The sequence below is a fragment of the Zerene cesonia genome, chromosome 6 (genome assembly GCF_012273895.1).
Source record: "Zerene cesonia ecotype Mississippi chromosome 6, Zerene_cesonia_1.1, whole genome shotgun sequence".
Lineage (NCBI taxonomy): Eukaryota > Metazoa > Arthropoda > Insecta > Lepidoptera > Pieridae > Zerene > Zerene cesonia.
In genome coordinates, this window is record NC_052107.1 from 3,704,652 (window position 1) to 3,717,221 (window position 12,570).

The 12,570-nt window shown below is 31.8% G+C and overlaps 1 protein-coding gene across 1 annotated transcript in view; it reads left to right on the top strand.

The window, feature by feature from the left end:
• Positions 1-341: 341 nt before the first annotated feature.
• The window catches only part of LOC119840359 (alkylglycerol monooxygenase-like), a 15,272-nt gene continuing 3,043 nt past the window's right edge, over positions 342-12,570 (top strand). The window contains exons 1-8 of the mRNA XM_038366942.1: positions 342-683; positions 1,590-1,717; positions 3,065-3,216; positions 4,327-4,430; positions 8,324-8,486; positions 9,668-9,819; positions 9,973-10,104; positions 10,877-10,996. Of these exons, the coding sequence (XP_038222870.1) occupies positions 549-683; positions 1,590-1,717; positions 3,065-3,216; positions 4,327-4,430; positions 8,324-8,486; positions 9,668-9,819; positions 9,973-10,104; positions 10,877-10,996 (1,086 nt within the window). The 5' untranslated portion in view covers positions 342-548. The remainder of the gene's footprint in view (positions 684-1,589; positions 1,718-3,064; positions 3,217-4,326; positions 4,431-8,323; positions 8,487-9,667; positions 9,820-9,972; positions 10,105-10,876; positions 10,997-12,570) is intronic.

Below are 12,570 nucleotides of genomic sequence, written 5' to 3' on the forward strand. Positions count from 1 at the left end.
ATAAAAGAACTGAATTACTTTTTCTGTAGACTACGTAAGGAAACCCTGCGTGCGTTAAACATACGAGTACATACAATTATGAAAAATAGCCCACGTGTTTTGAAGCTGTTATAAAACTAACATTTCCAAAAACTGTCTGATTCTGACAATGTTACTGCACATCGTATAAAAAATCTCCTTTTCTGAAGTTAGTTAAAAATCCTACATACTGTGCGTTGCACAAAAATTAAATAACGGTAAACAGCGCTTAGCCTAATTTCCTCGTCCGATCGCCGTGCGTAGGTACTCTGGACACGCAATGTCATCAAGTAAATAATACGCTAAAAAAGGCGATTTGCCAGTACCAATTCGCGTTTCTAATATCGCTAATGTGTATGTAATTTTTCAGTGCGTGGTTCGCCCCGCCACTGTAATGCGCGCCACAGTTGCACAATCATAAGAAATATACAAGTCGCGTACACATCAATCTGCCTAATTGGTTTAGTAATTGTGCCTTTATATAAATAGAATAAAATATTCTAAAATACCATTAAAGATAAACATTCAAAATGAATAATAACAATGGTTCCGTTATGTCGTCGCCGAGTGATTTTCTTGAAGGCTTTGGCCGGATGTTTTATGTAATCGACCCCAAGAAGACGCGGTTTGAAAAGATCGAGGAAGTGCCGAATTTTTATGTGCAGGTAGAAAATATATTGATACCTAAATGATTAAGCCTATAACATAATATATAGTATGTAAGTGTGTGTATGAATTACGAATAATATGATAGTTAAGTTATTTAAATTGCATATTATAACAATGTTATTCAACAAAGTTTTAATGAGAGAGTCATGTCCACTATTGAGCTATCGCTCTCTGGGATTTAAACCAACGGATTTTTATGAGAGCAAGAAGACCCATCCTCTATAAGTCCGAGTTATTTGTGCTTTTATACACCTAAAATGTATTTAATGTATAACTATAATAGGTCGGAAATTACAAACAGATCCATATACTGGTATTGAAAAAATTGTGGAAGGTTAGTAATATATAGGTATACATAGATGGGATCTTCTTGACGGATGTCAAGACTCATAAGTTCATTTTGAAAGTATAATTATGAAAATACATAGCTAATTGTTGTTAATTTTTAATAATTAAAATCAGCATGTTGCTTCATACGATTATATAGGCTATTAGTATAAATTAATGTCGATACGGATAATTACCGGAATTCGCAATATTTGCAAATCTATTATTTGATTGAAAGCTTGTGTTTTTTATGAAGACATTTACAGTACAATTATACCTACTTAATTAAAAAAAATAGTTGTTATGTTCGCCTTATGATAAGCGATTGCCACCACCCATGAACATTTCAGTGGTAGGGCTTCTGCAAATGCGTTGCCTGCATTTCAGCGAGAAAGGTATGAGGAAGGGATTAGCTGATATCGGAATGAACTGGGAAGGGTGAGGAAAAAGAAACGGACCATTGGCTCCCCCACTCACCGAACGAAACAGAGTAGCATATAGACCCGATATCCATATTAACATGATGATGTAAAAACATTAAACCAAGAAGAGTTACTATTCCGGTTTTTTTTCAGTCATGGCCGTACTTCTTTACCTTTATGATACTGGAGCATATAATTCTGAAGCTTAAGGGTAAACGAGGTATCAGACTAAACGATGGCATAACAAGTATTTCAAACGGCCTGTTTCTTGAAGGCGGCAGGTAAGATTACAATTTATTAATCAATCAATTATACATTGTCTCCCTTTAAAGAAAGAATTTATATCTTCTGTCATATTCAACAACCACGTGCCTATGCCTAACACAAGCCCTAAGTATACATCAATTTTGTTCCTTCAGTAAGTGGCTTACTCATAATAAAATTGCGCTGTCAAATCTTCTAAAATTACTTAGACATTTCGTTTCTTTTCTATGTTCTTATGTCCGGAAATATTCTATTTACATTATTTATTTATGTTATATTTGGCTACACTATTTCGTTCCTTACCAACCAACCTTACCAATATAATAAATGCAAAAGTGTATTTGTTTTTTTTTTTCATTAACTTTAATGTTTTGTTGATATGATTTAACATCTCGAGATATTTAGGAGGCTAGGAGCTAGGCTTTGCTTAACCACGGTAAAACATCTAATTGCCATGAGAATATTCATTGACAGGCGTGAAAGCACGGAAGAAAATCAAGTGTTACTACAAAGGCATGGAATGATCAACCGAATATAATTTCCCGTAACCAAGGCAACAGAAAAACTATTAATAATAATTCTTACCGACTATTGTGCAATATTGTGTTAATGACAGAGCAGTCATTATCACATGCACTTGGGTAGAAATATAATTAATGATAATGAATTAATTGTGTTATTAACATATTATGCATTTATATTGTTATCGTTATATGCTATAAAAATAATTGCTGACTGTGAACTTAATACAGTAAGCATCATTAGCTTTTAAACAATCTTTCAAAATCGATTTAATTTAAATTGGAAATAAATCATAAAATCGTACTATCTGTTTTTGTTTAAATTTTTAGTAAATTATTAAGTCAACAGTATTCGCTACTACTTTTATTTTTGTAAAAATATCAAAAAATAATAGCTGTCACCCGTTTTGAAATGCGCGGTCAAAGGTCACCTAATAAGGGGCTTTTTAGGGTTCTGTATCCAAAGAAACGCTAATACTAAGACTCGGCTGTCCATCCATCTGGCTGTATGTCACGAAACGTGACAGATAGACGCTTGAAATATTCATAGAATATTTGGTTATGTAATCCTTCAAAATACTTATATTAAAGCAAAATAAACACAATGTCTTATTGATAATGGAACGGCACCATTTGCGCGTAAATCCGACTAATTTACTTTTTTTTTAATCAAGTATCTACGCTATTTCTTTTCGAGTAGCAACGAATATCATATTGTCTACAAAAAACCCCGAAACTAATTATAGAATAGATAAAATTAATTTTTAGAACAATTTTAGAAAATGATTTCAATTATTTTAAGTGGTTGTGTATAGCTAACTTTCCTTAATAATTCTCTTGTAGATTGATATGGCGTGGTGCAGAGTTTTATGCATACAACTGGATATATAATAATTGGAAAATGGTGGACTTGCCGTGGGATTCCACAACCACTTGGGTTTTAGCAGCATTGGGGATGGACTTCTGTTATTACTGGATGCACAGAGCTTGTCATGGTTAGTTTTTAACATCGTTTTTATAAAGTCTCTTGTGGTTGTTCTTTGATACATATCCTTGATACAGTGGCTTACCACTCTTAGCTTAAACTTACTAGGTTTGTGTTGCTTGATGCAACGTACAGGTTGGACATTGAATTATCCATGAAGACCAGTGAGAATCTCACCACTTTAAAGGTTACAGAAGACTCGAGATATTTGCCTGTGTAGTTATGCGTCTTTCTTAAACAAACTACAAGCGAACGCCGAACTCGTGTTATGTGATAATTGATTATTATGAATACTACTATAAAATGTTGTTCTTCAAAGTAAAATTTATCTTTTTACAAAATTATGTGTTCGTAAAAGATCGTGATTTGTATTATCATAAATTTTATATTTTATAAAAAAAAAATCATGCAGTAATCAGTAAAGTGAAAAATGTTCAATTCCAAAAACAGGGTAAAATGTAAAATATCAGAATTGGAATCTATAAATAGCCTTTAATTTTAAAGCCAGATACAGCAGAAGATAGTTTATTCAGAACATTCTTAAAGATCCAAATTCGAAATGGTTTCAAGATCCTAAAGAAATTAATCATCTCATCTATACTTAATCTTAATAAGTCTATATTTTAATCTTATTAAGTCTATTTATCTTTTTGTAGAACAAAATTATGACTGTTTATTGCCTACGGTTTCAGTAGCGTAGCGTAGATATCCGAAAGTTCCTATGGATATTATCTTTTAATAGTTTGGATTGATATTATTTCGTCGAACGAACACAAATTGAATAATCTAGTTGATTACTTTAAGTCAAGCTTGAATAAATACGACGTACACAGACAAAACATGTTGTTTTTATGACTCAGATTATTTAAAAAATAAACAAAAAGTACCATAAAAGACATAGCTAGGTTATGTACCAATTGGTTTACATAAATATATTTAATATCACATATATTTTAAATTATTACAAGCCTAATTGATATTCTTTAATAAGAAAGTATATACGTAACTGAATGAAGTTTCGATCTTCTAATAATACTATATTACTATATTCTGTACTTTGGTATTTCGTTTATCTACTTTTGTGTAAATATACATAAATTTAAAACGTTTTCCTTTACAGAGGTTCACGTTCTTTGGGCGCAGCACCAAGTCCACCACACCTCTGAAGATTTCAACATGGGTGTTGGCATCAGACAATCTTTCATACAAGGATGGTGTGGATTTGTAAGTATTCATTTATTTTTTATATGTTCATCCTTATAAATTTATATTCGTAGATACACGGTTCATTTTTTTGTAGGTTTTTTTTTTATTTTTTTGGAAAAATTTACTTTTCCAGGCGATGAGAAAACAAAATTACTTAAATCCGACTATATCACAAATATATATATAAATATAATCCGAATATATAGATATGACTTAAATACCAAAACCTCTTAAAACGATTTGAATCCATTTAACTGTTCTTGAATTCTTAACTCACTGTAGCTTAAGAAATAATGATAGTTTTTTTTAGTGAAATTATGTACTTGTAAATGTTTTATGTACTTTGATATAAAGTATAGATATCCTAGATAATATTATTATAATTACATTTATATATATTTATAATATATTATGCTTATTTCTTTCAAATAGTATATATAACGAAAGGGAACGATCTTTTGGTCCGGCGTGCAAATACAATTTAGTTTCAATTTGCTTTTCACGGATGTTCTTTGTAGTATTGGGATTACCTGTACTCTAAAGTCTGTGTCTGCATTTTTTCCCCATATGATTACGGTATATATGTTAAATCAAGACTGTAATCTATCCCTTTACTAAATTTCACAAACTTTCCCGTATATATAAACAGTATAAATAGCATAATACTCGTTATTAGCCTATAACTCGTGTATATGGTGTTTACTTCTCTTTAAAAATTAATATGTAATATTAAAAAAATTAAATGGTTATGATTGATCCTTTAAGGTGTACTAAAAATTAGATACGATATTAATAAAAACAATACAAATGCACGTTAAATAAACAATCGCCAGTGAGACGAACACGATTTTTACTAAAGTAATATAGAATTATAAGTGGCATCATTATTTGGCTGTCGAATGAGGGAAATACAATTGTTACCTTATACTGAGACGTTCGCTAACAACTTTCTGTCTCCAACTATACAAAAACTTTTCCGTTAGTTTCGACATCTTTCTCCCATATACGACAGTTAATAGGACATTGGCAATAATAAATATTCCATTAAGAGCATGATGGGATATTTCGCTTTTAGACGACCTAATTATCACTTTTCAAGGTGAAATTTCATAGAGTTGTATGTATTAATGTAGTTTTATTTCTAATTAAGCAATTAATAATAACTATTAAATAAGAAATGAAAAATGTTTCTTAAATGAATTATCTTTAAAACTTCTAATACAATCTTGTATCGGTTGATTGGGAACCAGTTACATACTTGAATTAATTGCTAGGAACGAAACTATTTCAATCATTACTGAATGTTCGTTTTATTTAAATACTAAATGTACGTTTATTCTAATGCTCGTTAATGAGCTATATTGTAACATCATTAATTCTTACAAATTTAATTATTCAGCTTCGATTATGTATTTACATTGGCTCATTTACTATAATTAAAACTTAGGGTAACCTGCTCTCTGTAAACTGTATTTATTGTTACAGTATATTATTAATTTTAATTTACTTTTTATGCGAGTATCACGTTATAGAGTAATCTTTGTAGTGGTAGTTAGTATATCCTTAACAAGGGATTAACTTAAACACACTTTGCAAGGACTGCTTTGTTCCTACAAGCAATCCTTGCAAAGCTTTAACTGTTGTTTAAGATGTACAAACAAACAATACACATTATATCTATATAATTGATCTATCAACATTATACATCAGTTTTATATTAACCCTACTAAATGATTAGAATCTTTGGTACTAGAAAGTTTATTCAGTTCAGCTGTTATGATGAATTTTGTGGTTATTTGGATCTGAAAGTATAAAACAATCTAGTTATTTTATACACAGAAAAGTTCTAACGAAAAAACGACAATTTATAAAAATAAATCTAGTGCCCTAAGCCTCGTAATCATGGTAAAAATTTGTCGAGCTACAGTTGATGTGTAGCTGGAATGTTGTTGGAACCTTAGTTTAATAAAAAAGTATACTCGTTGGGTTAGAATATTTAACATAACGTGCGATTTAACACCAATTCAGATGCTAAGTAAATATTTACCATGAACACGAGGCTTAATATACAAACTCGAACTGACAATGCAATTTATGTATATTTTTAAATCAATAAGGTAACTAAAAAAAAAAAAGAAAAAAAAGTATGTACCTTAAAAACTCGAATATTGCCGATCCTATTGTCGTTTGCAATATGTTGTAACCCTAGTAATGGCCGTTCAACGCTCTTTAGCCCGTGCATTGATATAATCACGCAATTGCTGTTAATACGGCACGCGATGACGTATCTGCAATGCATGCACGTGTTTTTCAATCAATAATTGCAGACGAGACTTAATTATCCGGTCCTGTTAACACTGAGGTAAAATCGGATGGAGGAAAGTCTTTGTAACTCTATAGATATAGAAAATAATATAAGCCCTATAGGAATTGTAATGCTAATAGAGGCGTCATATGTACCTCTAAGGAACGTAATGGAGTAAGGTCATCCCGCATGCGAGTGCTTTCTGAAGTATATCTATCTATATATATAAAATTCTCGTGTCACAGTTTTCGTTGCCATACTCCTCCGAAACGGCTTGACCGATTCCTCTGAAATTTGGTAAGCATATTGGGTAGGTCTGAGAATCGGCCAACATCTATTTTTTATCCCGATATTCCTACGGGATACGGACTTACGCGGGTGAAACCGCGGGGCGCAGCTAGTACAGATATAAAAAGACATTGATTGATGCATATATACAATAACTATATCAAACAATAAAAACTCAAATAAATCATGAAAATAAATGACACTTCAAAATGTATAAATATTTACTCTATTGACTTATAATAAGAAATATTGACACTCTACATTTGTGTAAGATATTGTTTCAGCAATGTCTTGATATTCTTTAAGAATTGGTGGCATCAGAGATTCACCATAGGTTTAATTCCTATTTTTATTATATTCAATTATAAATAAAATGGTTTTTAATTACTAAGTATGAAATAGAAAGAATATTCCGAAATCCCATACTATTGGATAAGGAGCAGTTATGCATTCGCTCTTTGGATCGCATCTTCAGCATTCCTGTACCAGTTATAATCTAAATAAAAAAGATAAAAATTTGATAGAAACAAACGTAGCAAAATTATTAAAGCCAATATTGTATAGACACTAGCATTTCACTGGAATAGTTTAATGTGACTAATTCTGTACTTACCGGTTAGATGAGTTTTAAATGAATTCTTGTATTTACATAATAATAACCTATACTAGAATTAATGAAATAATTAATAATTAAATCGTATCGATTATTAGTTTCGTTTTTTTTATGTATCAATTTGTTCTCTGAAAGCTAACGGAATTTACTCAAATCATAAGTAGATATAATGATGGCATTTAAATCTGAACTGGCTTTGAATTATAGTTAATTATAAAATAGAGTAATATAAGAGAAATCCGCGCATCTGGTATCATTATATTATCTGTAGTTAAGATGAGATTTGTAGTATTACCTTAACCTACCCATCAATCACCAATTAATAACCTCATTAGGTTAAGATTTTAATAACACCAATCAATGCAATTGCTATCTAATTGCTCGAATACAAACCAAAAGGTCTTACGTAGGTGCGTGTATGGTCAACCGATTTAAAAAGTTTTTTATGCATTTGATTCATATGTTTCCGAAGTGGTTAATGAAAAGTATAATTATGATAACTCCTTATATCTAAAATTTAGCCGGATATAGATTTCATGTATTTAGGAGGACAATTACAATTTAGAAATAAGAACCTTTGAAATGTATACACTTTAAATGTTACTTATCAATAATTTTAACTTAAAAGATTTAGATAATTCTATGTTTAATGACAACATACAAATACAGTGGACACAATCATTATTTCTTAATAACTGTTTCCAGGCATTCTACCTTCCTCTCGCATTGGCCATTCCACCAGCTCAGTTCATGGTTCATCACCAATTTAGTTATCTGTACATGTTTTGGATTCATACTGAAGTAGTTAACAAGCTTGGACCACTGGAATACTTCTTGAATACTCCCAGCCACCACAGAATTCACCACGGTAAGCAAATGCGTTTATCGTCAAATTTTGTTGCACTTAAAAGAAGATTGTGATAAACTGTCGTGAACTTAGACTGCTATTATTTGTTTAACTTTTTCCAATTTATGTCAAAAGTTAACTCCCTTTATTATGAAATATTTTAGCAACAAAAAAGATACATGGGTATAGCTTATTCACTTTTACTACAGAGATATTTCAAAGGAGGAAGAAAATAAAGTATGATTTCTTCATTTATTTAGCTACCGCATGGCAGTCGGCGATATTTTAGCAAATGTGGTCGTTATATTGTTTCCTAGCTTTTATCACTTTGGCGAAAAGATTACGCTTTTAAAAGAAGAAGTTTATTCCCTTAATAATATAATTCTAAATACTTATCACATCAGATACGAATTGTAATGGAAGTTTAAAACATTTTTATCGGTTTATTGATTCCACAATTTCATGCACGATAAAAGCCGGCTGAACCGGCTCTGTGACTAACGACGCTAAAACTTAGCGGTGGATCAAAAGATAGCTATAATTCTGTTGTATAAATGAAATGGTACTGAATTAAATATTAACTCAACTAAGGAGCAGAGTATGTTAAACGGATAATATACAAGCTTTCTATCTCTAAATAGATACACATAATTGATTAGGTAATGAAATATCCCGACACTACCTCAGTTTCAATTCGTCCCAGTCGGAAGAGATTTGGGAGACATTTTATTATTCTACAGAAAATAAAAGACTTAATGTGTCTCATCCACGTTATTAGTAAATATATATTTAATTTCATCTTTATTCATCTCCACCACAGAATTACGGTTTTAATGATCGACTTCTTTTAGGGTTCCGTAGGGGATAAAACTAAGACGTTAACATTACTAAGACTACACTGTCCGTCTATCTATCTGTCTGTTCGTCTGTCACGAGACTTTAGCTGATGTAGGTACCACGGTAAAGAGACAGTTGAAATTTTCGAAGATGATGTACCTAGTTCTGTTGCCAAATAATAAAAACAATAAAAAATTAAGTCTAAGCAACGAATGGTCCAAAATTTAGTAGGAGACCAATTTATTTGCAGTTGCTCCTTAGCTTATTTGCACTGTACGTTTCGGGTTATTTTTTCTATTTGTATTGCTGTATCGAATAACGCCCATAAAACAAAGGCGTTAACTAAAAACAATTCGTACTTGCAGGAAGTAATCCCTATTGCATAGACGTGAATTACGGCGGCGTATTAATTATCTGGGATAAGCTCTTCGGCACGTTCAGAGAAGAAAGGGACACAGATCGTATCGTGTACGGTCTTATTTTCCAACAACCTTCTTTCAATCCACTCCATTTACAGGTAAATAAAAAGTAATTTTGACATAGGAAAAAATTGCGCCTGTTAGAAAAAAATGGCAATTACGTAGATAAACAAATTAAAATGTATTCGGCGTCTATATTAAAATTATTTACCACATTGTAATTGTGTATATTTATTACAATACTTTTTCAGACTTACTACAATAAGTATGTAGTTCAAAAGTATAAGGATTACACAAAATGGAATCATAAGGTGCAAGCGGTGTTGAACAGACCTAGTTGGAAACCCGAGAAATATGTTAAGTTCCAGGATTTACCTGAAGACGTAAGTATATCGACACAATAGGTACTTTATGATCTCAACTACATCAAACGTAGATCAGACGAGGATCAAAGCGGTTCCTTAACAAACTCATAAAAATCTTTATAATAGCGTACGTACATGTTTTTACATTATGTTGTAGGTTGTTGTTCTAAGTCCTATTTTCGAATTAACATCGAACAATATGAACATCAATGGAATTTTAGAAAATTCTAGAATGTTTTTGGAAATTCGAACTTAGATATATCTTTAACTTGTGTTTAACTTTTATTGTGGGAGTCGAGCACGCTTCGGCACGAATTGGGCCAGCTCGCACCGGGGAAGTACCACACCCCCACAGAAAACCGGCGTGAAATAGTGGCATGCCACTGTGTTTCGTACGGTGAGTGGGGGAGCCGGAGGCCCACTTCCTTTTCCTCACCCGTCCCAATCCATTCCTTCTTTCCAGTCGTTAATCCTTTCCTTTTCCTTTACCCCTTAATAGCGGACAACACATTCGCATAGGCTACCTCTGCGAATGTTCATGGGCGGTGGTGTTCGCTTACCATCAGGCGAACCACCAGCTCCGTTGCCCGCTATGACATAAAAAAAAAAAAAAAAACTATTGATGTTTATCAGAATATTACATTCAAGTGAAACTTCAAATTATGATTTTTCTTGTGGGCTCTTTCAAGTCTAATAACATGAAAAAATAAGAAAAAAGATAAGATTCCCTTTTCTAATACATTTATTATATTTACATGTCTGAAATGTACTTTATTTATATTTTTTTCAGCCGAAGATACACCTCGCCGTGAAGTATGACGTTATTCTTCCGAAGTGGTGCATTGTATACTTGCTGAGTCACTATGCTTTGGTCCTGTATGGGTTTTACCGCCTATTTTTGATCCATTTGGTAAGTGTATAGTAATATACTGAATGTCAGTTGAGCACGCTTCGGCACGAATTCGCATTCGGTCCAGATCGCACCGGGAAAGGCACCACTGCCCCACAGAAGATTGACGTGAAATAGTAGCATGTGAGAGCTACTGTTTCATATGCTGAGTGGGGAAGTCGGAGGCCCGCACCGCTTTCTTTACCCTCTCTAGTACCTTTATTATTCCGCTTCAATCCTAACCGGATCCCTTAAAATTGGCAATCCAGTTTATACCTATCTAACAAAACTCATTGAAATCGAAGAACCAAAGATAAAAAAAGAATTAAACGTAGTTCAATTCCGCTCGTTAACTAAATATCTATAAATATGTCTTTAAAAATACTAAAATATTCAATAGAAAATAGAATTAACTTTACACACAATATAAGAGTATGAAAATACACAATAAGAACGAAATATCAACACGATCTCAAGCTCTCGCTTCGTAGCAGAATAAGTGCTATACATAAATGATTAAACGAACAACAGTCTACAATTCCAACGTATGTACTACATCAAAGCGGCAGTCGTTACGAATTTAAATCCCTTCAAATGCGTACACGTGAAAGTTCTCCGAGAGGCTAGGCATTCATTTATTTATAGCGTTTGTAGTTTGTTGTTTCGGGTGAAATATGTCTAAATTATTATACTGTATAAATTATTATTATTAAAGGGATCGTCCGTAGTTCGTGGTTCTTTGTCATTTAATTCATGAGAGGTACTTTGCAACTATAAAAGCAATTAAACTATTTAATTATAATAACTCCAATTATACGGCACGCCAATAATAGACAATTCGTATGACAAAAACTATGCAAAATCTATTGAAGCACAATATACATTTCTTTTTAATCAATTGTTATTGATGAAACTTAAAAATATATGAAATTATTAAGCAATAAAATCAACAAAAAAACATTAAAGGGATAAGGAAATTATTGGCGACTGGAAAGAAGGAATGGACGGGAAAGGTCGAGGAAAAGGAAACGGGCCTCCGGCTCCCTTGCTCACCATAGGAAACACAGTAGTATTTTTGTTACTTTTAAATTTGGGATGTGATAACCTTAATATTTAAACGTAACAAAATATTATGCTATTATTTATAATATTAGCCTAAAATATTAAGATATTTTAAGATAGTTTTAGACGTTGACATAAAGTCGTAGTTTGTTTTTGGTGTATTTATTTTTGCAATGAATAAAAAACAGCTATATTTATGATAAAGATCTTAATATCAGTAATACCCAGTTACACAACTTCTTGCATATTTTCCATCCAGCTTAAAATATACCATACATAGGCATAACATAAATGGTGTACAGTTTCTAAATTATTTATATTCTAGTCCAAGTATTTACCCTTTAAATATATTCAATAACAGACGGTGTAGTTAATATAGAGACGTTAAATTTCAATCAAATTTATAACAAAATTATTTATATTTTTCAATGATAATACAACAAACTGTTTAACTCCGATAAAAATACAACAAAGTTTCTATGTATTCTTAGATCTTTTAAACTACGCAATGAATCTTTGAAATTTTCGATTGA